The sequence below is a fragment of the Aspergillus piperis genome (assembly GCF_003184755.1).
Source record: "Aspergillus piperis CBS 112811 unplaced genomic scaffold BO85scaffold_4, whole genome shotgun sequence".
Taxonomy (NCBI): domain Eukaryota; kingdom Fungi; phylum Ascomycota; class Eurotiomycetes; order Eurotiales; family Aspergillaceae; genus Aspergillus; species Aspergillus piperis.
Genome location: NW_020291594.1, coordinates 1,063,758 through 1,089,611, shown reverse-complemented (window position 1 = coordinate 1,089,611; position 25,854 = coordinate 1,063,758). Strand labels below are relative to the sequence as shown.

The 25,854-nt window shown below is 48.5% G+C and overlaps 8 protein-coding genes across 8 annotated transcripts; 5 read left to right on the top strand and 3 right to left on the bottom strand.

Annotated features, from left to right (window-relative positions):
• Window positions 1-20: 20 nt before the first annotated feature.
• BO85DRAFT_509205 (putative GABA permease) lies at window positions 21-2,089 on the top strand. The gene is made up of 8 exons (XM_025664489.1): window positions 21-116; window positions 195-265; window positions 326-384; window positions 436-490; window positions 543-634; window positions 693-1,064; window positions 1,120-1,440; window positions 1,500-2,089. The coding sequence occupies exons 1-8, from the start codon at window positions 30-32 to the stop codon at window positions 1,958-1,960; spliced, it is 1,518 nt and encodes a 505-aa protein (XP_025518358.1). The 5' UTR covers window positions 21-29; the 3' UTR covers window positions 1,961-2,089.
• A 262-nt stretch (window positions 2,090-2,351) lies between these two features.
• Window positions 2,352-3,063, bottom strand: BO85DRAFT_392150 (EthD domain-containing protein). Its single transcript, XM_025656835.1, has 2 exons — window positions 2,830-3,063; window positions 2,352-2,766 (listed from the first exon to the last, which is right to left on the bottom strand). Exons 1-2 carry the CDS (start codon window positions 2,983-2,985, stop codon window positions 2,428-2,430), a joined length of 495 nt encoding a protein of 164 aa, XP_025518357.1. The 5' UTR covers window positions 2,986-3,063; the 3' UTR covers window positions 2,352-2,427.
• A 1,557-nt stretch (window positions 3,064-4,620) lies between these two features.
• BO85DRAFT_475855 (uncharacterized protein) lies at window positions 4,621-5,981 on the bottom strand (the record flags this gene model as incomplete). Its single annotated transcript, XM_025662749.1, has 3 exons — window positions 5,562-5,981; window positions 4,948-5,276; window positions 4,621-4,844 (listed from the first exon to the last, which is right to left on the bottom strand). Exons 1-3 carry the CDS (start codon window positions 5,609-5,611, stop codon window positions 4,621-4,623), a joined length of 603 nt encoding a protein of 200 aa, XP_025518356.1. The 5' UTR covers window positions 5,612-5,981.
• A 6,494-nt stretch (window positions 5,982-12,475) lies between these two features.
• Window positions 12,476-13,842, top strand: BO85DRAFT_366801 (guanine nucleotide-binding protein subunit alpha; the record flags this gene model as incomplete). Its single annotated transcript, XM_025655794.1, has 5 exons — window positions 12,476-12,605; window positions 12,681-12,865; window positions 12,961-13,124; window positions 13,180-13,438; window positions 13,501-13,842. The coding sequence occupies 5 exons, from the start codon at window positions 12,476-12,478 to the stop codon at window positions 13,840-13,842; spliced, it is 1,080 nt and encodes a 359-aa protein (XP_025518355.1).
• Window positions 13,843-14,689: 847 nt separating this feature from the next.
• BO85DRAFT_227341 (mitochondrial 37S ribosomal protein mS38) lies at window positions 14,690-16,069 on the top strand. Its single transcript, XM_025654752.1, has 3 exons — window positions 14,690-14,866; window positions 14,954-15,095; window positions 15,173-16,069. The coding sequence occupies exons 1-3, from the start codon at window positions 14,744-14,746 to the stop codon at window positions 15,868-15,870; spliced, it is 963 nt and encodes a 320-aa protein (XP_025518354.1). The 5' UTR covers window positions 14,690-14,743; the 3' UTR covers window positions 15,871-16,069.
• Window positions 16,070-16,482: 413 nt separating this feature from the next.
• Window positions 16,483-18,033, bottom strand: BO85DRAFT_446989 (H(+)-transporting V0 sector ATPase subunit c). Its single transcript, XM_025659623.1, has 6 exons — window positions 17,928-18,033; window positions 17,793-17,805; window positions 17,517-17,646; window positions 17,272-17,428; window positions 17,106-17,209; window positions 16,483-17,044 (listed from the first exon to the last, which is right to left on the bottom strand). Exons 1-6 carry the CDS (start codon window positions 17,942-17,944, stop codon window positions 16,980-16,982), a joined length of 486 nt encoding a protein of 161 aa, XP_025518353.1. The 5' UTR covers window positions 17,945-18,033; the 3' UTR covers window positions 16,483-16,979.
• Window positions 18,034-20,991: 2,958 nt separating this feature from the next.
• On the top strand, window positions 20,992-21,961 carry BO85DRAFT_446984 (YqaE/Pmp3 family membrane protein). Its single transcript, XM_025659622.1, has 3 exons — window positions 20,992-21,141; window positions 21,311-21,445; window positions 21,506-21,961. The coding sequence occupies exons 1-3, from the start codon at window positions 21,125-21,127 to the stop codon at window positions 21,525-21,527; spliced, it is 174 nt and encodes a 57-aa protein (XP_025518352.1). The 5' UTR covers window positions 20,992-21,124; the 3' UTR covers window positions 21,528-21,961.
• Window positions 21,962-22,769: 808 nt separating this feature from the next.
• BO85DRAFT_227273 (uncharacterized protein) lies at window positions 22,770-25,303 on the top strand. Its single transcript, XM_025654751.1, has one exon. The coding sequence runs from the start codon at window positions 22,859-22,861 to the stop codon at window positions 24,956-24,958; it is 2,100 nt and encodes a 699-aa protein (XP_025518351.1). The 5' UTR covers window positions 22,770-22,858; the 3' UTR covers window positions 24,959-25,303.
• Window positions 25,304-25,854: the final 551 nt, after the last annotated feature.

Genomic DNA, 25,854 nt, shown 5'->3' with positions numbered 1-25,854 from the left:
CTATTGTCCAAAATAAAAAGTCGCCCAGTATGAAGAACCCTAAAGATACTATGGCTGCCAAGTCGGCAGACATTGATGAGAATGGGCTCAGCATGGGAGAGGTTATCCCAATGAAGGTCACTATCCTCTTTCCTTGATCTATACCAGTCTGAAGTCGACATGGGCAAATTCTAATGGCGATGCTTGGTCTGTAGAAGCCCTTTTCTCGGCTTACTATATTTGCCTTGACTGTGGTTCTCATGTCAACGTGGGAGGCGCTCTCCAGGTAAAGCCTGCGCTTACTTCATTACCTTAACTTCGTGTCTAACTGTTCCGTTGACGATAGTACAATGTCCTCGGGTCTCGTTAGTGGTGGCCCTGTATCCCTCATCTATGGATTCCTTCGTTCGTCCTACCTTGCTCCAGCCGCACGTAATAAATCTGATCAGATGGTAGTTGCGATTGTGGGTTCCATGGCAACAGCAGCCTCCCTAGGTGAAATGGTGTCTATGTCGGTGCTTCCTGCTTCATACTTGATACTATCTGACTTTGTTACAATCTAGGTATCCTACGGCTGGTGGTCAGTATCACTTCATCGCAAAGTTCGCACCCAACAAATGGCAGAATATCCTCAGCTGGTTCGTGGGATGGATAGGTAGACACTGTCATCACCAGGCTTATACGCGACGATGCTTATCTCTTTCACATAATAGGAACCTTTGGCTGGATATCATTTACTGCTAGTGCCCCTTATCTTGCCGCAGGCATGATACAAGGCCTTGTAGTCCTCACATGCGAGGCGTATCAGCCTCAGCGCTGGCATTTGTCAATGATATACTGGGCTCTTGTCGGTCTCTCCACCGCTCTCAATATCTGGGGCAGTCGTCTTTTCTCCCTGGTAGAGACGGCGTCTCTCATCATTCACCTGGTGGGATTTCTGGTTGTCCTAATCGTCATGTGGGCTTGCGTGCCAATCAAACATGATGCCAGCTTTGTTTTCACTACCTTTTTGAATAGCACTGGGTGGCCTAGTAATGGTCTTTCCTGGTGCCTTGGAATGCTCTCCAGCTGCTATGTTTTGACGGGTTCGTTGACAACCACCTGTTATACATAATGCGTAATCTGACTCTCTGAGCTCAGGCTACGACGGAGCCATCCATCTCTGCGAGGAGATGGCTAACCCAGAAACTGCCGTGCCGTACTGCATGCTGGGATCGCTTGCCATCAACGACATATTGGGCTTTGTGTTTCTACTCACCATTCTGTTCTGCATGGGGGACATGGAAAGTGCACTTCAGACCCCGACCGACTACCCAATAATCGAGATTTTCCGCAGTGTGACAAGATCATTGGCTGGAAGCTGTGCCCTGACTGCTGTTTTAATAATCGCAGCCTGGCTGGGTACCACTGCACTGCTGGCATCGACAGCTCGTATGGTCCTTTCATTGGCTCGAGACAGAGGTATTAACAGTCTCGTTATTCCTCTCTTACTTCTTGAATGTCATCACTGACCCACACAGCTCTTCCATTTTCCAGTTACCTTTCTCAGCTCGATTCCCGCACAGAGTTGCCGAAGCGCGCAATAATCACAACTAGCTGTCTGCTCATCATGTTTGGGTTGATCAACATTGCATCCACTACTGCCTTCAACGCCATCCTCTCACTTGCCGTTCTAGGATTACATATCTCATACCTTGTCCCTATTGTCTTCTTCCTCTGGCGCCGCCTTTCCGCACCACATAGTGTGAACTATGGACCATGGAGGCTTGGCCGCGCCGGCATTGCAATCAATGTCGTCGCCATCATTTATTTGCTATTCACCAGTATCTTCATGGTGTTTCCCTCTTATCAGCCCGTCACTCCGTCTAACATGAACTATGCTTCCTTGATCTTTGGGTTCGTTTGCTTGATGAGTACGGTGTTCTGGCTGATGCGTGGCCGAAAGGAATATGATGGTCCTGTTATCGCTGTTAATTTGTGAGGGGACCCTTTATATACAATTAGGACCATGAGTAGAAGGGAAGGAGCTTTGGAGGACACGCCATAGCATGGCAAAACAATGGTTTCGATCACAATGAAGTGGTAGCCTACATGAGAAGTGTATAGCGATCCTGATTAACATCTCCACTACTGAAGGTCACCGAGAATGTCAACTTGGCATTTAGGGTCTTCATCGTATCTTCAACATGTGCGGAATATTCCGGCAACATTGCACTTCAACTATCTATGTGAATTACTGTACCACAATTATGTTTCCCTCCTATGAACATCAATTTGTCGTTTACCCACTCTTTCAAGAATGATCTCCGAAGCACGTTCATATTCATTTGGAAAGGGGGCATGATTCCATCATATTGGGCATTGATCCTCGGCATCGATATATTATGGAGAGCAATGAAGGGGTTTATACATGACTACATCTATAGCTCAGCAACAGCAATACCCGTTCTAGATACGAACATCCTCAGGAGCAGACGTCTTCCCACTGTCCTGACCCATAGCGGTAAAAGCCTCCCAACTCTCGCGCTCGATATCCACAATCTTACCCTCGTCAAGAAACACCTCCTCCCAGCCGGCGGTCACCGTGGCCCGCTCCTGATCCAGGATATGGTCCTCCCCCGCGACGAGACTCTGAAACTCTGGGTCCGCGATAATTGCCTGCAGTGTCTCGGGATTAGGCACGTACATCGAGATCGAAACGTCGTGGTCGTCGAGTTTCCAGCCGGGACGGAGAGCCCAGGGAAGTTTCTCGGTGATAAGGCTCTTGGTGATTGGTGGAGTGTATACCTAGTGAGAAATTATCATGTTAGGTCAAAGCGAGATAGAAACGGACAATTTGGAATATCTCACGTGTGTGATCTTGTAGGCGCCGTGTCTCTCCTGAATACGGGCAGCCTTGGGTGCATGTTGTCTGGCGCCGTATTCATGGAACTCCTTCCAGGAGATACCTTCTTTCTTGTATCGAAAGGAGGTCAGCTTGATGACCAGTTGCTTCTGGGGATCCATGTTCTGTTCTGTTCTGCTCTGATGCGGGAAGTATGAGAATGTAGGAGTTGGGCAGTAGTATTCGAAGAAGAGGATAAGGCGTGAGAAATGAAGGTGAGACGATCAGCCTTGGGTAATCCCCCCGATTTATATCCATTACTATAATATCTTACAGCAGCGTGACATACTAAGTTACTAGTAGGATATTGTAATCCCTGCAACTCGTTCTTTGAAAGCGAATAATCCGCGCATACAAACAAAGACTGGCTTATGCTGGGATTTGCATCTCTGGCTGAAATTTTTGGCTCCATCCTGTACACTATGCATGCCACTAAGTATCAACTAAACACACACTAACTGACAATCGACTGTTGTTCGCTTTCGCTGGTTCACAGCCCACCCCCACCAGGTTCTTGCTTCGCCTCTCAGATCCTTGCTTAGCATTCCATACCCCGGTTACTACTAACGCTTTTAGTCTATCAGGACGGAATAAGAGCGACTGCGCCAGTTGGATCATACACTACTGCCTGCTTCTGTTCGCCTGCCCGGTCTGTTGATATGTCACAGTGATTGGTGGTGACTGTTATGAGACTAAGTAGTAGTACGTAGTCACGTCGTCCAATGCCTACCAATACCCTAACAGTCATACCCCGCGTGTCTTTCCCTTCCCCCAGTTTCCCATCTTGTCAAAGAAATGTCTTTGCACATACTTACCTCAGTCACATTGCTACATCTATCGCCTTTCCTTTTTCACAAATACTGAAACCCCACAAGCTGAGCCCATGCTCATCAATGAGGAACCCTTGCCGCTATCTGGCTGTTGCCTATAATCCTGAGAAGCTCTAGGATCTACTTCTCATCTCCTGCAATCTAAGCAACAAGGAAAGCCCTAGCCACATGATGTATTATGCTTATGCTAAATATGTAATAACTGTTCAAGGTCTGCTGGTGTGTGGAACTTTCCCACCCAATACTTCGAGGTCCTTCACCACGGAAGCCCTTGTACTGTTTCCCCTCAGACAGAAACTATATATATATAGGTATGTGAATAATCCAACAAGTGTAATCCCAATATCCAGCGTGAACTGCATTGAAACTTAGCGATCGAGAGACTTGCATCAATTACAAGAGAGCTTGGGGCAACCACTAATTATCTGGTGAAAACCGCCCAGATGTGTTTCTCTGAAAGCTGCCCTCGCTCGCCCAATTGCACAGCCGTAGAAAACATTTGGCCAAAGACAGAGTATTGTAATATCCAGTCTATGCATTGAATATCGCTGTCGAATTATGACTCGGGATTATACTAGTTCGTCTTGTATAGAACTAGTTTGAAATTAGCACTGCGTGAACATACTTATATGTGCGGCTCTTTGCGTAGTGATCAAAAACTATTCTGGGAAGGTATTCTCCCGCCTCCTAACTAGGATATAAGGTCGTATAGTGGGCGCCTTTATCCTCCTGGTTGTATTTGTTCGCGCAGATTTGTAGCAGCGACAGGTCACTACTGGCAGATGGAGTACTCGTATTCCCTAATTATGGATACACTTTTGCTTCTTCATGGAATGGAGTTAAGATCGTATCTGCTTCTTTGTGCATTATGTATATGAGACGTATGTACATTGTTTCTCTCTCACTTTCTCTCTCTCTCTCTCCTCTCTATACCGAGAGGTATATGTATAAAAGTGTAAGTTGGATATTCTGCCCACTCCGGGCGTCTTCCAGCCAGGTGAAGTGTAGTATCAGTCGAGTATCCCGCTGCATAGGAGTCCGTATTGGGTTTTGTTCTGAGTATCGACTGATATGCGCATCCCCTCGATCAATTGTGTAAACAGGTTGTTCTGGATATTGCGCATCACCGATGACGGCCCGGGAATGGATCACTGTTGGACGGTTCATCTGTACAAACATGACCATGATTAGTAACCGTAGAGCAAGAGTAATAATTCAACACAACAGCAATCAAGATAGGGGCATGAAACATACACGGCATCCAGCACAAAAAGTAATAAGCGGCAGAGAAGAACGACAGAATGGCAAAAGCGACATAAGACGCCGCGTAGAGCTTCATCACCACCCGTGACCTTTGTCGTCCATATCTACTACTAATACTGCTATCACCACTAGCATTGCTCAGAATTTCCGTGTCATTGTCATTGTCATCGTCATCGTGATCATCGTGTCGCCTATACCCCCGGTAGGGCTGACATTTTTCAATATCGGGAGGGTTGTTATTATTATTAGAATCGCTGCTGTGATGGTTGTAGTTGTACTTGTGCACCGTAGTATCTTCCGAGTGAGTGGAACTTTCTTCGCTAAGATTGCAGTGGGTAAATGTCAGCTGATGGTAGTACATTGATTATTTTATACATAAGTAGGTGGTATAGTAGTAGCATCTCATGCTATTGTGTACATTCCCGTATGCAGGGTGCGGGATGGATTGGCTAGAGTACCAATCCAATCCCTGCATAGTCAGTCGGAAATGACCCAAATTCTGGGGTAATAATGTGATTGGGTTGCAATTGATAAGCGCACCAGATAACTTTTCTTAGTGGCTAATCAGAAACAAGACAAAAAAGAAAGTAAGGTGACTGACTGACCTTGGCCTCTTCAGGGAAATTGGTAATTGGCCGTTCTGCATGCGACTCATCTCACCAGAACCACGTAAATTCGTTAGGAGTCAGTCAGCTCGGAATAAAGTTCAAGACCGGCGAATCCTTGTGATGATGATGACTGGAGCTGAGGGAAAGGGGACAACATTTCGGAGCTGGAAATATTAACCATAATAATAATTCTGGATTTCATTGCGCAAGCCTATTATTTACCCTTAGCCTCCCCCTGTAATTCCGTAGCGATGCGGGCGTTTCAGTCTAGGCTCGTTAGTGAATTGGTTAGTGAGTTTGTCAAGTCAGGCAGTTGAGGGCGGTGATGAGTCAGCTGTGCATTGGGGAGCATAAAATGGATCTTATGCTTCAGGGGTCAGGAGATGGGATGATGATGTTGTTGATGGTCATGTTGACAATGGGTGGCGTGGTTCAGTTGGTCAGTGAGTGGACGGGAAGGAGATTTCTTCATTGCTATTTACGGATTTGGATTATCCCAGAAGGCTGAAGAACTTATTGGTAACTGCTACTACTCACTTTAGCCGATGTAACAACTTGGCCAGCAGAAAGCGCTCAGATGTCGTGCAATCCCCTGGCGAGAGTGCGCCACGAGTGTCAAAACCAATCAACCTACATGCTGCTACATTCCATGTGTTGGTTGAACCCCTTTCATGCTGAGAAACTGTCTAATTCTCCGGGAGACAGCTCGGTTGAAACCTTATGGCTGTTTGGCTCACTGCTTAACCATGGTTGAACCACGGAGCAAGGCACACCTGGTGTGTCACTCAACAGGGATTCCTACTGTAGAGTGCTGAAAACGGCGGCTGCCCTACATCCCTATTCGGGTAGGGATCAAACTCGGTACTTCAACAATGTATGGAAAGGGAAAGAGCCAGGCAGGGATGAGTAGCCATTCCAAGATTGTAAGTCAAAAGCCAAATAATAAAACAAAAAAAAAGCACCCATTTCTACGATACCCGGACTGAATCCGCCGGTACGGATCACGGAAGTGATTTGAGGTATTACCAATGAGAAATCGCTGTGATTCGTAATAAGGCTCCATTTACCGAGTCCCCAACAGGCAATCAGCAGCAACGGCAAGGTCCACCGCGGTGGTACCTGCAGATACCGTGCTCGAATAAGGTACTGATAGTCGAATGGAACCTGGTGGCTTCCTTGACGCTTAGGGAGGGCACCTTGACTTGACAGCTTGACGGACAGCTTTGGCCAATAACCACAAGGCGGACGCTTCAGCAGGAGTTGCCTCAACACGGGTCACAATTGGAAGTTATCCACTTGGCCAAACGGCTAATTCTCGCCCGAGGTTCGGGATTGCGAGATACTTCCTGTATTGTCCCTCGCCAAGATGTGTGTGTGTGGGAGAGAGAATAGAAGCCCAAGCAACTTTACGCGGTCCTGAATAGAAGCCACAATGCGCAAAGTAGGCTTAAGTTTCGTACTAGTCAACTTTGTGCTCTCTAGCAAAGTTGCCAAGCTGGAGTGTATGCACCGCATTAGTATCACCACTCTCTCCCCCCGGCATGTGACATGTCTGCCCAGAATCAAGTTCGCTTGAAAGTACCGTCCCTTAGTGCAACCTAGCCGCAAGCAAGATGGGCCGCAATTAAACAGTATTTGGATGAGGAACGACAATCATCATTATTGGGTGCTTATGGGAGTTCCCGATTGGCGCTGAATGAAGATCGCCCAGCCAAGCATGAAAGGTCACTCGGGAGTGCAACAGGGACTTCAATTACTTTTGACTGGATCGTCCATTAATCAGCGCCGAAGTGGTTATTTTCGGAAGGAGCTCTTCCCTGTTAGGATCCAAAGCCGGCCGTTAGAACTTAGAAATTTAGAAAGAGGAGAAAAGGCGGCAAGACCCCGGCCTGCATTTCCCCCGGAATAGAAACCACGCGGTATTCCGGCGTCAACCCTGACGAGACCGCAGAGGCATTGGCCAATGGCATTGGGTGGTCGGAGCTATGGAAGATACTGCCCAAGTAATAAGGTAAGTATCTTGTAACCTGCGGATGCGTTGCCGTTACGGAGTATCCATTTTTACGGAGCGCTTTCCATGCGGTTTTCAGGAACCCCATCCAGCCGGAGTGGAGTGGAGTAATATATACGAAGTTACGAACGGTAAGAGAGGCCAGAAGGGTAGGGGTCGGAGGAGTGGGAAGGAAAAAGGGGGTTCGAACTGCAGAAGGATTGTTATGGGCAAAGGCTTGTTTGTCGTTTGCCCGTGACTACCCATTCACTAGAAATGCTTCAACGAAATTTAGGGTCTGAAGGATGGATACAACATTCGACTATTGCATCTCACAAAAGTTGGCTATCTCAGGGCGGGTCAAATAGACACCAAACTCTGGACACTGACAGTACTTTCTGGCTGGCAGGCAACTAACTGCCCCCGTCAATAAGTTAGTCCTGGTCTATGCGCAAAAGCCTTTTTTTCCTCTTTCTGTCCTTCTTTTTCTGGCCATGCAAGGGGGTCGCAGTGCACCGTGACCAAGTCAATGGCATGGAAGGAGTTCAATGCGTCCTGTCAGGACTCCGCTTTTGCTGTGGGGTCGATGGGAACTCGAAACTGGTGAAACAGACTAAGAATCCCACAGAGGACGAGGGGGGGAAGCACGTGGTTGGAGCGCGCAGCCGGTCGTAATTACATCGTATGGTATCAGCACAGTACGTATCGTTACTCTTCCTGTGTATTACACAGAGATGGTATCTTCTGCTCTTTGTCTGTTGTGGTTAAGCCTGAAGACAACACTCCGGAGTATCTTCCACCAGATAACATTGTTCATTATCGGGCTCATTCGATGGAAATAGAACGGATGTGGATGGCCATCCTTGCTGTAGATCTCTGCTAAAAGCAAAGACTCCAAGAAACCGCCAGAGCCTAGACCCCAATTAGCGATGGGCTAAGGTTTGTTTGCCATTGTCTATTATCAATAATATTTTTGAAAGGGTACTTCAACCACCCTAGAGGCTCTCTCTGGCCCTAAATGAGGCTGCTTATTGCCCGAACCATGGTACTCATCCCGCGAACCATCCCGCGGGAGGCCTGTCTTGCCTGTACCGAGTAAGATCTAACGACGAAGGCATGACCTTGAAACCCACAGTGATGGGCCCAGGATAACCCAGGGACATTCGTGGAACATAGTCAAAGCACGAGAATGTGTATGCCCCTATTCGCATGTCAGGTGCACAACGATCAAAGTGAATACGTACAGCTTCGTTTCATCTGTTCGGGGTTCGGAGGAAATCCAAATGCAGAAGGATTTTCGAGTTCCACTCCGACATACTTCTCGAAGGAGATAAGGAATGCGACACGGGAGGAGCTGCATTGAGATTGGAGGGACCCTGTTACAAGGTGAATTTTTGCATCCGCCTTTTCACCTTTCATCGAGGGAAGGTATGCAGGCTTCTCCTGCGTCTGAGGACGAAACTTGGATAGCGCCGATGACCAGCATATGATAGATCTCATAAGGAAAATCGAAAAAGCAAACACCCACGCATGGATGCGTCTGCTAGACTAGACTTGCTCGCCACTCCCGCTTCACCTGTTCGCTTGGAGGGTGTTTCCTGTGGCTAAGGCTAAGCGCCCATCTTACCTCCACTAATTGACGCTGACGGACTGCTGATTAAAGCTACCCCTGCCTTAGTGGCCCGACGGCGTGTTGGCCGGCGGGCAAGACGACTCCGGAAACCCGGAAAAGGCGAAAGTGATCTCCACATTCCCATTTTCCAAGAAGAAAAAAGAGAAAAAGTATTTCAGTGCGAGCATCTTTCCACGACGATTTCTGGCCCTCGACCTCGGGTGGTCAATGAACGATACGATCTCCGAATCATGACAGATCATGATATCGTAAATAAAGTTTCACATGGCATGGTTTTACCCCTACTTAAGTAGGTTTCGCATTGATCCGACAGTGATGAGATCATGCAAGATCTGGATGATGACCACAGAACAACAGAAGCAATCATGCAACTATCGCTCAATAATTCGACACCCATCGCAGAAGCATGCTTTCCTCAACACTTGGAAGAAGATCGCGGTGCTGTGGAGCTAAGTGTCTGCTAAAACTCAGCCGCAGGCTCTTGACAAACCAACGGAAGATACCGAAATTGTCGCTGGCGAATTTGGAGAGAAGCCACTTGCGTAGATAAGGTTCTACCGTAAGCTTAGGCAGGTTCGAATGCACAGCCCTCTTGTTTCTCTTTGTTTGTGATGGATCGCAAAGAATGGCGATGATCTATGAGAACCCGAGGCACTAGTTCAACTCAATTTCCCGACTCCTTCCTGGTCCAAGAGCGATGTACATTCAGTGTCCTCTATAGACCGACGGATTAAAGACCCGGGAGCTCGAACATCGATAACGCTGTCAATAGTTCCTCTACCCTTTGGTCTAACAAATAATAGTAGTCAGTTCGATCAAGGTGGGCTTGCAGGCTTCATTCGGACTTGGTGCAAAGTACTTACTTTGTCCCAAAACACAGTCCATAGAAGCTGATGCTACTCGTCGATCGGTGCATACCAATGCATCCGATTCGCGCCTCGTGGCGTCGTCGTTCGCTTGCATGGCTTGGCAGCCGCAGGAGGGCACCGGTGGGAACATGACTCGGGGTCTCATTCGCCTCCGGAGTCACAAGGATGCATCCATAGCCCAGGAGTAAGTCGTTGGCCATCAGTGGTACGAGGTAACTGATGCTGACGTCCAGCGACCGTGGGATTGGGGGCTAAACTGAGTTCCCAATGCCTACGATCCTTGCGGTTAAAAGTTTATTGAGTTCATATAGATTCATATACCCAGATTAAAGGATCGCGGTCGGAACCATATTGATGGGTAAGGTAATATGGCACGTGGATAATGGCGACGTGAGAAGGCATTACTACTAGTACTCTGATAGTGGGAGTAATGCTGCATTTTTGAGGAAAACATCCATCTCAAATCCAGATTGATTGAGAATTAATTTCACGAAGACCCATAGAGGAAGGATCTATGGTCAATCCATTGTCGATGGGCCCGCGGGTCATCGGCGAGGCCGGAACTTGACTCGAACAAGTACGTACCTACTGGCTATCCATCTGCTGGATATCCCGAATGATTAATTGTCAACTGCTGGATGTTTTCCCCAGCTGGACAGTGTGTTGCTGCAGAGAATGATTGAGGATACGGAGAGCTCTCCGTACTAAACCACGTATATACCGGGTACTAATATCGTTTTGGTATTATAACGCGTTGTGCCACCCATAACTCGCAAGATTATTACTTACTGACTAGTAGCTTACGGGCGGTAAGAAGCATTGGACCTTAATGCACTCCATTTCCAATCGGCTCGAACCAGGCTAAGAGCGGACGAAGAATGAATGGAGCCATTCATCCACAGTTGAATGGAGTTCCGGGGTGGGTCGGCATTGTTCGTCTACAACCAGTGAGATCAGGGCCAGGCCGTCTACTTTGTACAGGGAGCTCGCAGCCGGGATGCTATCACGGAACTAAACGACACTAAGAAGCCAAGGGCTTACGGCTAAGGCCCTTAGGGGACGGTAGCCACAGCGGACTAGTCCCTTTCTAGATTCCCAGAACGGGGCCCAATGCGACGCCGGAAATCTTTCACACGGTTTTCACGGGTAATACAGGCTCCGGTGTCAGGGCCACTCACAGCCGAAGGTCCCCAGAAGGATGACTACGCCGAAGGGGAACTAAGCCGGACTAAACCTACTAGCAGCTCAACTCTGCTGGCACCGTGGCCCACTTCGATCGGACTTGATGGATTATCGAACGAATTGCGCGACGACTCCGCGACCAACATTCCCACCACTTACTCCTCCTCCTTCCCTCTGCTCACTGCTAAATAAACTAAACTACTACTATTATTATTACTACTACTATAGACCTGCGAGTCTCCCAGACTGTCCTTCTCTCTCTCTCTCTCCTCTTTCTTTTTCTCTTCCTCTCTCTATCTCTTGCTTCTCGCCCTGGTCTTCCGCTCTTTTGCTTGCTTCGGTTGCGATACGGCGGAGATGTACTAATCTCCCTCCCCCATTCCTACCTCCCTCCCATCTTTCCCCTCACCTGAGCGTCTGCGGTCAGCAACTTCGCCCACCACCCACGAAAAGGGGAACGCCTCGAGGCTGCAGTCAGCATACCTAGCGAACTCTTCCCCAGCATTTAATTTGGAAGACAATACTCCGTTCATCAGCACTTCAATCTCTAAAGTCGTGCGAACTTCCCGAAAGCCTCTCACTTCCGCGATCGACTCCGTCTCACTCAACATCTGTCTAAACCACCACCCAACCTAGCTTGTCGAGGGACCTTCGTCGTCACACTCCTTAATTCGATCCCATATCTCGCTGATTTCAGAAAGCTCCGGACAGCTGCGCTGCTCGCCAATTAACTTGGATATCGTTCTCATACAAAGCGGGGGACAATTTGCGACAGTCGAATTGGAACACACTTTCGGCTTCCATCCTACCAGGACATTTTGCTTTGGAATAGGGAATACCGCGACGTACGTACAGTGACCGAGTAACGTTCAACTTGACGTTATTTGAGCTAGCGACATGTTCTAATCTGCGCCATTCGGGCGGGTTTAGTCAAAAATACATTGGCTTGGTTCTAGTGCTTGGTATTGCATTCTGCCTTGAGTAAGTTCCGCTGATTTACTTCCTCGCTTCTTTCTCATTGCTCGAGACCTCGGGTCTCTCTCGTTGACGTTTCACACATGTCTCAAAGAGAGCCTTCCGTGTGGTTAACTGCGGGGTCTGGGCGTATCCCTGATTCAGCCATACTCTACTTGTGCTGCGTCTATTCTTGGTTACTTCGCACACTATAATCAGCAAGTACTAACTCACTTCCAGACACCATCGAAAGTCGCTTTGTGAGAGCACATCAATCTTCAAAATGGGTTGCATGAGTTCAAAACCCGTCGACACGGCGGATAAAGACGCTGTTCAACGAAGCGCTAGGATAGAAAAGGTTCTGAAAAATGACAAGAAAGTAATGGACCGAACAATCAAGATTCTCCTCCTTGGTAAGTTTCCAGACGAGACACGTCGCATTCGCAGTCAAGGAGACGAGGAGTACTGATGCATTCTATTTTATGTAGGTGCTGGTGAATCGGGCAAGTCGACAATCATCAAACAAATGCGAATTATACATTCTGGCGGCTTCCCCGAGGATGAACGACGCCAAACACGAGCTGTGATCTACTCGAATCTTGTTATCGCCTTCAAAGTTCTACTGGATATCATGCGCGCCGAAAACATTGATTTCCAGCTTGAAAAGACAAAGGTAACTTCATCTGCTCCGTTGTCTTGCGATTTTCCATCGCAAGCAAAGATCCGTTTGTGGCAGTATGTGTGCTGATTCAGTTCGTCATTCATCAGCCGTTAGCCGAATATGTTGACAAGCTTGAGCCAGACGTCGGTTCAGACGAGGCATTCTCAGATCTCAAGGTTCGCGACGCTCTCAGAGAGATGTGGGATGATACAGGTGTTCAAAAAGCTGTTGCTCGAGGCCACGAGTTTGCTCTTCATGATAACTTGCATTAGTGAGTCCTAGGAACCTTCTTTTTGAACAAGCAGGCAAGCCGTCTAACCTTTCAGCTTCTTTGATTCGCTTGATCGAATATTCACTCCTGGGTGGCTTCCCGACAACCAGGACATGTTGCAGGCTCGTTTGCGGACAACCGGAATTACTGAAACTCTCTTTGAACTCGGTCAAATGAACTTCCGAATGATGGACGTCGGTGGACAGCGATCTGAGCGAAAGAAGTGGATTCACTGTTTCGAGGGTGTTCAATGCCTTCTATTCATGGTTGCCCTATCTGGTTACGACCAATGTCTCGTTGAGGACCAGAATGCCGTACGTTTTCCCCTATCGCCTCCTTGAAGCACTTGAACTAACCGTTGTTCCCCATCGTGCAGAACCAAATGCATGAAGCAATGATGCTGTTCGAGTCCTTGGTCAATGGCGAATGGTTCAAGCGCAAACCGATCATCTTGTTCCTGAACAAAATCGATCTGTTCAAGGGAAAGCTTCATGTTTCGCCTGTCTCCAACCATTTCCCTGACTACAATGGCTCCAACACGGACTTCGATGCAGCAGCCAGATACTTTGCAGACCGATTCCGGGGCATTAACCGGATTCCCGACCGAGAAATCTATATCCATTACACGAATGCTACCGATACGACGTTGTTGAAGGCAACAATGGATTCGGTACAAGACATGATTATTCAAAAGAATCTCCACACCCTCATACTATAAGGCTGTGAGACTTGGAACGATTTGAATTTTTACGAGCGAGTACGAGGCGTCAGCGATGCTCAACTTCCATTCTTCCCCTGCACACGCCAAGCGGTAAAAGCACGCTTGCTTTCCTTCAACTATTTTTATTCACTTCACTATATCCCTTCTCTTTCTGTACGTTTCTTTCTCCTTGTGGACTTCTTGTCTCGGCTTTTCAATCCTTTCAAAAGCTTATATGTTTTCTCCGGTTCAGCGACGGGTGCATTTCTTATATAATGCAGATTGATACCATATACCATATGTTGTTTGCGTCCATGTCTGCGCTTTTCATCCCACCTAACGAGCTCTTTTTCCATTCTCCTGAGCTGAACCTTTGTGTGACCTTGACGCCTCCCATGTATCTTTCCTTTTCTTCTTCTCCGTTGACATAATGAGCGCCCACCCATCCTATCATTTGCTCGTGTCACTTCTGGCAGCTCTAACTGGGAGCTGTATCTTCTGTATCCGATCATTCAGACTCTTCTAAGTATAGCTGCCCTTGTTGTAATTGTTCGGCTCAAGTGAGCATGGAATGAACAGATACCCAAATCGAAATCAATATAGTGTCATAGTTCCTGCAATGTAGTACGTATCACTACACAATCAGTAGGCTCGCTGGTAGTATCCAATTCTATTAGCGACAATAGGTAGTTCTGCATGATGACCTTGGCCGTTCATGAGTTGGCATGTGGATAAAGTCAGGCGAGGATACCCTTAAGATAGGTCATGCGATTCCAGGTCACCTGATCTGGTCATATGCCTGAGGCGACATATGACTTACATAATCGCCGAGTTCCGCATGATCGGCTCCAACTTCGATTTCGCCTCTTCATTCCCGACAACATCGTCACCCAGCTTCTGGGCTTTACGACGTCGGAAAATGCTGTCGTCCTCACTGCGCCGGGCTGCATGGGCTCCTATGGGGCCCATCGCCGGCATGTCTCGCGCAACCAGCCAAAGTATTACTACCTCCGCGAACGGCCTCATCGGCTCGTCACAACATGTGCGTCAACGCCGATACTCCTCTTCGTCCTCGAAACCCAGCGATGGATCTAATAAAGTCGATTCTTCCTCTCAGACGCCTGCGAAGGGAGTGAATTCTGCAGAGAAACGTGAGGGGAAGGCTTCCAGACGGAGGGGCAAGGATAGCAACGGCCGCAATGGCTCCAAGCAGCCGACGGCTTTTTCCCGACTTCCTAGTGTTCCCTCTACCCAACACCTCCAGCCGCATGGTTAGTTGCCACAATCCCTATCCACCGTTCGTGTACCTCTAGATTATGATGCGCTAATCTTTCTTCCTGCGGTCTAGACGTTCACGTCGCCTCCTTCTTTTCCATCCACCGACCCATCTCCGTTTCCACCACCGTTCCTCCGACCTCGACCCCCGAAGCCTTCGACGCCATCTTCACCGCAAAGAAGCCGGCTAAGCCTGAGGTGGACGATGTCATCTTCACCCTCTCCTCCGCCGTCAACTCCATGGAGAACTCCACTGCCCACTCCGGCGAGCAGGAGGGCTCTCTGCAGTACTTCGACATGGAAGGCAACCAGCTGGATGGCATGAACCTTTCCGATCTGAAAGTCTCCGTCGAGGAACTCACCAAGCGTCTCCGTCCCTTCCACCCTCCTCCGCCGCCCGTTCCCTTCGACGAAGCGAAGAACATGGCCTCCTCCGAGTTCGAGGACGTCCCCCGGGAGACCTCCAGCTACTCCACCGTCCTGACCATCCACGAGTCGATACACTCGGATGGTCGCAAGACCTACGAGGCTCACACTGGTCCCTTCGTGCCCTCCGGTGAGATGGAAGCTCCCGGTGCCATTGGAGAGAGCGAGGCCATCATTGATGCCCCCCACAACTCCGGCACCACCTACATGGAGCGTATCCGCAACAACCGCACCATGCACGCCATTAGCACCAAGAGACGTCGCAGACTGAAGATGAAGAAGCACAAGCTGAAGAAGCTGCGCAAGAGGACAAGGACCCTGAGACGGAAGCTTGAGAAGGCTTGATTGATTATCTTCAATCATCAGAGACCATTACCATTTGCTTTGCAGCTATAATTTTTCTTTTCGCTACGCTACAATCCGAATAAACCTTCCTCTTGTTATCCATCTTCCTTTTTTATCTATTTACATACTTACATGCTACCTCTTTCCATTCCTCTGCTTCACAGAGAAGTCATCTCTAGACTTACGCATCTGAAGCTTTGCGTTGATTGCTTTGCTCTCCGCATGTATGTGTGTGTGTTTGGCGGTGGCTACTGATATGCCTGCCTATATCGCATATATCCTTACGGCGTCGTCTTGTATTTTTCTCGCCTCTTATTTCTCTTGAACATTTGGATGTCCACCGCATTTTATTCCGCTCAATAGACAGTACTTTGTATGTTACATATTGCTATCTTAGCTATCTGCCCGGCTTGCTCTTGTGCAGGTCAGGTGCAATGGAATCAATACTGCTTGAGTTTGTTTCCTTGGAGTGAACGGCGCTGGTCTTGTAACAGTGTACGAGGTCGTAATACTTATACGTTGAGTAATCGCACATTCGCCACTTGTTGCATTCATGATATACCGAAGAACCAGGATAGGTAAAAGCTAAGTTTGTAACATAGGACCATGAATTAGCAGGAGAAAACATATAAGCATTGCAAAGCAAGTAATCCTATGATCCAGCTCAAGGATACAAAAGAGTAAAGCGACACCCATAAAGTACAAAATCTCAAAGGCCTTGAAAAAAACCATGCAATGTATCTACCACAGCTTCCCACCCTGTCCTAGTCTACAAACTTAGCTAGCACATCCAATTATGTCTTGTCCTTTGTTATTTCGGGGAGTGTTGGATGAAAGAGAAAGCATATGTTTATTCAACGTCCGTTTTCTCTTTCCATTCCCCTAGCAATCCACTTCCTCCACATCCCCTCCAGCTGTCATCGGGACAATGACGGTTCCCGTCATTGTCGGCAAATAAAGTCTGAAAACATAAGTCAAAATAACCGCATCACATTAACACATGTTGAGCAACCCGGGCTCTTTTCGTCGTATCCGAGAATAGTGGGTGATTGGCATCCTCGGGCGGGTGTTCACTTGGGCCATTTCGCGCGGAACGAAGGAGGGTTCGTTTAGCAGGTGGCGTCGATCCTCGAACGGGAGTTCATCAGAAGAGCAACGATAAGACCGTACAGACCTGTGAGGCGTCGTGGTTAGATGATGCGAACTGGTTGTTTCGCTTTGATGTAGTGACTCACCCAAGACTTCAGCGAAAATGAGAATCAAAATCATTCCGACATAGAGACGGGGCTGTTGAGCAGTTCCACGAACACCTGCGTCACCAACGATACCAATGGCAAAACTAAAGATACTCTGTTAGTTTAAAGTTACCGATATTGCAAGGTGCCATGGTGAGAAGCTTACCCAGCTGCCATACCAGCCAAACCGACGGCGAGACCTGCTCCCAGCTGAATGAAACCAGTGTACAAGGGGACCTTCTGTCCCAAGTCGTTTGCAATCAGGACAGACACGACCAGACCGTAGATACCGATGATACCCGCCATGACAATGGGGACAATGTCTGTATCACCAGATTAGTATTGATCATCAGAGATTATATGCGATAGCTAATCTCAGAGGTATAAGAGCTCAGTGAAGCTTCCACGTACTCTTGACGATCAGGTCAGGTCTGAGGACGGCCATTCCACAGACACCGACACCAGCCTTGGCAGTTCCATAGGCAGCTCCGAAGCAGGTGAAGACGATGGCTGAGGTGCAGCCAAGGGCACCGAAGAAGGGCTATACGGGTAAGAGATCAGTTATCTGTGCGAGAGGTGCCAGTTCGATGGCGGATTCTCCGCTTGATGCAACGAAGCCAAGCTACCTTGAGGGTCGCTTGGAGCCCGATGGTGTCATCGGTGAGCGTGGGATCACAAGTGACTTACTGCGTAAACGGGGCTATCATGTCCACATGTCAGTATATCCAATCGAAACTCATCCGAAGCATGATCGAAATCGAGATACAAGAGGGCACAATGGTCGGAATGCTGGGAAAAGGAGTAGGTGAGGTGATTACGTACCAAAGTTCGGTGGCCATCTTGACAGATTAGGCGACCTTGCGGGCTATAGAAGATGGAGTGAAACTATGAAAACAGCCGAAAGGAAGAGTGACAGGGCAGGGACAGGCCGCGTGTAAAGCGATGTGGTGATGTTGAGGCTTGGGGAAGCGAAACGGAGATGGAGGCGTGAAGGCGAACACGCTGGAGGCTTCGGGGAGGCTGACCGACCACCTGCGTCATCACGTGATGGCGGCTTGGCGCTGTCCCGTCGGCCGCGCATCACCATAACCAGCTTCCCCACCCAGTTCAGTGTGATGAAGCAGCAGTTGTGAAACAGATACAGCTCGATTAGATAGATAATATCTACCTTTCACGCTGGACAATATAAATCATTCGCTTTTTTTCTTGTATTGAATGCTACCATACTTGAGCATTGTTTTGGATGATATCGGAGGTCTCCGCTCGAGTGACAACTAGATCACGAATCACCGTCCGATGGTCCTGATAGAAGAATTACTTTATATTGAACGTGACTGAATGAATATGACATAGAAATACAAGTTACGAAAGCTGATATCTATTTGATGTGGCTTATACGGCAAGTGCGCGATACCCAAGTTGGCAGAAAGCATCGAGATAAAGAGACAGTGATGGGGAAATGCGGAGACTGCGGGAGTAGCTGCCAAGCCGTGATAATTTGGATCATAAACGGAGATCCCTACCTCCAACATTGTATATCTCGATCTTTTAGTCGCCCATATGGCATTAGCTATCCATTGCAGTACTGCTAGTATCTCTGGCTCATCACAGACAGAGGGTCAGTCCTTGGTGATGATTTTCTGGATCATATTCATAAGGCTACTTACGTACTATCTATCTCACAGATATACATGACAGATAGCTAGATCTAGACTCTATAACTAATGATTTCAAGCTAGCTTTGTCATATGAGTTATCGTATGGATACTATAGTATCTATGTAATTGTTCTTATACCTTTTCCATATATACTTCCACAGTAATTCTGATCATGATTTTTTCATATCTTCTGACTCGCTTCTCTTCAGTGAGGCATACCTCTTTTTCAAGAACACCATGTCCGTCCTGGGAATTGCAGTAGTAATCTGCTTTCTGCTACTATGGTGTCAAGAGTCGAAACATCACTTCGTCACGAACGGCCACAGAGGCAATAGGAATATTGTAGGCTCCACCTGCGCGTTGTTTCATGATTTCCATCTGCTTGCTTGCAACGGAAGTATTTCATGTATGAGGGAGACGGTATTTCATCATCCAACTGCATTGTATCCGACAAGGGGACGGTACCATTGGCCGAGTCTAAGGATAGGGTCTCTAGTGCTCCTGTAAGAGTGTTTATCGACCAACAGAGCATTATACTATGGCTTTGGTACTACCCATGATAGTACTAGGCTACATACCCTAACTTGACTGTGCACTCCATAAAATTAGGCACACATTGAATCTGGAGGTGCCAGGAAAATGTTACTGCGCCTTGCGGGTCACTTGGCATCTAAATATATCTCTGGCGAGATGCTTCTACAAGATAGGGCTGATCATAAGCTTTGAATTGTATAGCCTGGAGAGACCCACCATCATAGCTAGGCGGTGGTTTTATTATACTGCTGGCTGAAATATGCGGGGTGGCCAGGATGTTCTGTTCTAGAAGATAGAAACGACTCAGTGTGGCTTGGACTGCGGCGATGCCAATCACATGATACTGCGTCGTCTCAACAGGCAGATTGATCTGTTCTTTCTACTATGTTAGTCAGAATTTTTTTCCCGCTAGGACATATGGCATAGTGGGATGCCTCCGTCATAATCAACAGGATCCTCGTAGACATTATACAATATGGGCGTACGTTCTGTCAAATTCATGATGGTAGAAAGATTGATTCGCAATGATGTATTCGCGACATGCGAACGATAAGACATCTCACTATCGAGCACATGACGTCTAAAATCCGGCTGAAACGTGCTTTAATCCAGTGATTATCTGCATAGCTAGCGTAGGCGCTGACGGATAGATGCGTGTCAAATGATATCACTTTTTTTCTTCCCTGGAAATAAGTCTACGCTAGTCTAAATCCTCCAAAAGTCGAGTACCGTAATGGGGACGCGGCATCTGTCCGAACATTGTTGAAAGCTAACCGGCACCGTGATTCGCGCAAGAGGAACCGTAGGGCTGGATGGCCCACCATATCCATGCTGCTTTCCGTCTCCCAAAACCTCCTAGACACGGAGTCATACCCCTATTTCGAACAAGGGATTGCGTAGGGGCCCAGATCTAGTCCGAGAGAAGCAGTAGGTATGGAATATGGTGTGCTGGTACGTCCCACTCAGAACCAAGAGCCCAGACTTTTAGAACCATCTGCACAGAGCGATTTAGTCAATATTGGCGGCGTCTAAGTTAAACTACTGGCGCCTCGCCTCAGCCTGGTAAGGTGGTACGGTGGAAGCGCCAAGCCCCTGCCAGGCAACAGAATAATTATGACAAAGGAAGGAGGAAGGAAAAAAGTAGAAAGTCAAAACAAGGTAGGAGATGGGAGGAAAGGGGAGAAGATGAGAGCGAAAGTTCTCCCCTTACCGTTGAATAAATCCAGTTGCACCGCCCGATGACAGCATGGTTCTGTTCCAAAATTAGAGGAGTATCAGCCACGGGACTGGGAGAGGTACAGAATACAAAATGTCAATACGACGCAAAAGTCACCCGCCGAGAAGTCTGGTCGTGGTGAGCTCGGAGCCAATCAGCAAGCAGCCAAGGCATCAGCCACAGTTCGTACTGAAAAGTATGACGTAGAGGTAGACATGCACGGCGAGCGGAAAAGGATCGTCCTGACTATCGTTGTCGTCCGCCCCGGTTATTATAATTATCGCTAGCAGCTATTGGTCTTTTATTTTATTACCTAAAGGCGTATCCGTTGAAAAATGCGGATTCGAGGACTGTGCTTTACGTAGGCGGCATAGCACTATCCCCCCGTAGCGTTTGGCGGAGGGCAGCTACTTAATTTTGCCGCCCATCATTTAAAGAGTCCCTGTGGTCCCGCTCCCTTCCTCTCCTGATTTTTCTTGTTACTCTCCATCATTCATCTACTTGTACTCAGATACCGCTTCTATCTGGTCATATCCATCACCTGCTCACTACTACTCTCTCCTGCATCAACCTTGTCGACTTGAAGAGATCTACGTCTTCCTCCATTCACAATGCCTTTCACTGCCTCGTAAGTTTTGCAACTCCTCGCGACGTCATCTTTTGGCGATTTCTTATACAAACGCGCGCATAACTTGACCTTGACAAGCTGGAGCTGTCTTGGGATAGCTTGCGATCGCAATTATTCGAATGACGAGAGCTTAGTATTTTTGAGTGTGCTAACGTCCTTGGGATCATAGGGATATCTGCAAGATCATCTTTGCGATCATCTTGCCCCCGCTGGGTGTCTTCCTTGAGCGAGGATGCGGTGCTGATTTCCTGATCAACATCTGTTTGACAATCCTGGGTTGGCTTCCTGGTGTCATTCATGCCTTGTACGTGGTCCGCCAAGTGATGGTTTTCCGGAGATTCCGAGACTAACTCCTTTCGTTCAGCTATATTATATTCAAATACTAGAACGCTCCTCAGGCCCCTCCTTACCACCCACTTCGGTTCAAAACCCGTCGATTAGGGGGAATAACCTCGTCCTACCTACGATTTTTCTCCTACGGAATCGGATGTTCAAAATCCAGCGGGTCGGAGTGACGTTGTCAACATCTTAGTATTGTTCCGCGGGCTCCCGACGAGTCTAGCCTAATGCAACCCCGCCAACATAAACACCGTCATTGGGTGGATGTGCAGCATGCTCAGTGCGACGTGTGTTTTTGACAGGGTCTCGATTGTACCTTTTTATCATTTCCTTGTTTCTTATCTCCTTGGGTTGTTATGTTCTTATGTATTGCGCATGATACCAGCCCACTTTGTCACTGGGCTTTGCTTTTGTCATTTTCTCTTAGTTGGCAGTGATCAGATTAATGATTGATGACAATGTCAAACTTATTAATCAACCACATTCTGGGCTCGATTCGTAGCTGCTTATGCCATAAGCAGCCTGTAAATTGCCGAGTGGGTATGGGGAAACACGAGTGCCGATCGGGCCATTCATCAAGTCCCGTGATGCGTCTGTTTACTAGCCGCCGTTTCACCTTCAGCCCAGTGTCCACACGTCTTGACTGGATCTACACTATCTCAGTTGTGCCTGGTTGCTCTCAGGGTCTTCAGGTCGACAACAACCTGAAGGCGCGCGGTTAAGGAGACTGACCCAATTCAATTGTTTGCGCCTTGAACCTCTCGGATCAAGTCAATCTGACATCATGTGCTGTTCTTATCGGCAGAGTCGGCGCCATCACGGCGCGTATTTCAACGCCATCGTCTACCCAAAATCCAATCATGCAAAGCGACAGGCCTCCTGAAGAACTGCGTCCATCAGCTACGTGTATTCTGTTTGGGACGGTGTTGCCATGTTTCACCCTGGCGCGTATAGGAGGATCGGACTCCTGATTTGGGTCTCGAACCTTGATTCTTTCTCTTCGCAGCCACTCAGCGCCATGGCAAAACGTGGTTTGACGCCCATGCTGGCAGTATGCGGTACATTGTCTTGGTCCCTGAAGTCCCTCCTTCCCCCCTTCTCGCAACCGCTGTTGTCTTGAAGTTGGTGCTTCTCCATGCCGTGGGGAAATCATCACTTTTCCAGATCTCAGTATTCTTTGCGCTCTGTCTTTCTTGGTCATCCTAGGATGATATTCTACGGTTATCAATGACTCCAGGGGTTGGAATTCCTCTGTAGCGTCACTTTTTATGTGCATAGGTAATTATTTGACCCTGTGACCTCCCGTTCGCGACTCCTTGGCTTGCATTATACCCGGCGGCGATAGTCTGCTAACCGAGAACGAAGATGCTTTCACAAGATGTTTTTACCTGCTGGACGGTCATTCACGATAATACTGTTGACGCTGACATGCCTCGCCTATGGTTCCCAGACAACTCATCCTACCGCATCAGCAACATCTTTGTCCAGTCTGATTCCAAGCTGTGCGGTAGACTGCGTGGAACAATTCATATCCTCTGATTACCCAAAGGATGCATGCTCGGAGGCGGATCTCGACTGTCTCTGTCGGACAAATACCACAAGCGGCTATACACTTGGGGAAGCGGCATTTCGCTGTAGTCTATCCTTATGTTCCATGAAAACAGTCTTCAGCTCCGACTTGTACGACATTTGCGACTCGGTACCTGGAGCTTTGCCACGGACACATGCTACGATCACCGCGACAGTAATGCCAACGGGATCAAGCCCCACGCAAAAGACTGCAACAACGACGACAGGAACGGTGCCATCTACCTCCAGCTCCAGCTCGGCCTCCGACACTGGTTCGGGCTCTAGCTCTAGTACGTTCTCACAACCGACAAGTTTTAGTACGGAGCATACCTCGGTAATAACTGAGACTTTCCGAAGTCCGTTGACGGTTCCTACTTCGCAACTTCCCTCCACGACAACGAGTAGCGCTACCAGTAGTGGCCAGTCGGCATCCGCGAGCGCATCTGACAGCAGGCTGGAACCTGCTGCTGTGATTGGAGTTTCGGTTGCTTCTGGAATATCGGGATTCTTTATTGTTGGTGTTATCATATTTTTCTGTTGTAGGAAGGTAAGGCGTCGGAAACAGGATGAGAAGGATCACTTTTTCGAGATCGGAGGAGTCATGTCAGAGCCTCCGGATTTCACATTCCCACCAAGACGGCCAACTGGGCCTCGTCCTATGCCCGGCACAACAGATAGGGATTCCGAAACCTCTAGACTGATAACCCCGTTTGAACCGAGAGCTCAGACACCTGCAGTTGTCGTCACGGGCCCTGGTAATCATCATAATGATAGTCCCATGGGGGTGTATAGTGCCGACAGGATTGGTTTTGCGTTGACTTCTAATTCTGAAGCCGAGGGATCATTGAGCCAGTCGTCTCCAAGGACGATCTCAGATTTACTTCCTGATAAGCCAACGTTGGGACTTTACCCGGAACCATTACGGCTAAGTCGTCAGAAACAGCCCAGACCCCACAGCCATGCGACTCTATTCGAAGAGGATATGACAAGGCCCCGGAGCGCCTTTGGTGCGCCATACCAGAATCTAAATCAGCCGACTTCGTCAAGCCGAGCCCAAGATAGTCGGCGGTACAACCGGGCCCCTATGGCTGGATTGCCTGCGCATCCTCGTGCGATGCTCCACGGTTTTGGGGAAGGTCAGGATGGAAAACTCGCGATGAGAGGTCCGAACTACCGAAAGAGACCTACCTATGCGGAGAGCGCATCAAAGGTTCAGGCCTCCAATCAAGACGACACTTATGAAAGCCTGCTACAAAGCTCTCCGATCTCGGACGCTGGGGAATTTGTCGACCGGGACCGGCAGCAGCGCGGTGCGGGACATGTAAGACTTGTCGGACCGCCCTCGTCGCAGGGTGTTGCAAGTGGTCCGTTCCGTAGCACGGACATGAATAATATCATGTTGTACAACCTTGATGACAACTTTGAGGACATCGACATCAACGGCTCGACTAGCAGATTGGACCGCGAATCCCGGCATTCGGGAAATCTACGGCCACTCACGCCAGTGCGTGAAATCAGAACGCCAACGCGAGAATCTCCTACACCGAACTGGGAGCTTGTCTCGAGCGACCAACCCGGTCTTCCCCGGATGCCATTCTCTCGGGCAGTCAGTCCCAGACAAGAAATTGTCTCTCGCCCGCGGATTGTACGACGGGACGATATCAAACGAGTCCAAATTCGGCGGAAGCCACATGCCGGAGGATTAAGTGCACCTTACTCACCTGAAGACTACTGGCTTGGTCATGATCCAGGGCCTGTGTTGGAGACTCAAACACGCAGGCAGTCCACCGATTCTTTGCGCTCCGTTGCAAGCGTGAGGGGCCACATGCCGAAGAGGAAGCCGGTGCCGTACGAGCGAAATGTAACCCCATCCCGCAGCGGGTCAGATCTAATACTGCGCGTGGATTGACGGGATACGTCTAATCTACGGGGTAGGGGTGCTCCATTTCTCGGCCTTGGCTACGAGTGGAACTTTGTTCCGGTGGACACAATTCAATACATATATATATATATACATGCTTCTGGGGTCCGGTCTCTCCCTTTCTGTTGTATGATACTATGACATTTGTTCACTTGGTGAAGCCAGGTATCTTTCTCTTCTTCAAGGCGATCTATTGATGTTTCATTTCTATTCTCATGAGTGTATATATGCATTGGCTACTATGGGTGGATCTAGATATGGGCTTTGGAAAAGGCAGCGAATATACTTGTGCACATACTTACGGACTGACTCTGGGCTTCGACCCTCGCCCCACTATTTCATCTGTCATTTGGGAGACTCCCATCCACTAATTTCAAAGAAAGATGTCTGATGAGATATCCACGTCCGGTGTGTTGTGAGTCAGATAAGGCTGCAGTCAGCTCAGCAGAGAAAATCACGCAAGCGAATCAGGAGGGCTGCAGAGGCCATTCCCAAACATAGCGCCTTAGGATGATGCTTTCCACTAGGCCGCAGTGTCAAAAGGCAATCACAGTTCCAAGTTTACCGCAAAGGCAGATTTTCCATGTGAATCCACTCTCTGCCACTATTCTCAGTGCAGGGGTGTATGGCTGATACGGTAACGATACAGACGGCGGCCGGGAGAGCTCCGCCATGACGTCAGAAGCAGTGATCAGCCCCTGGCGGATGACTGAGGCAGTGAGGCAGCACTATTCTTGGTGTAGGGAATTCCGGGCCACTTCGAGCATCATGGTTGGCTGTGACCTCACGTTGGAGAAGCACAAGATAACTGGTTAGCGGACTGGCAAAAGAGGAGGCTCGGAAAGTAACATCCATCCACGATCCTTCGCCCAGATGGTGGCTTG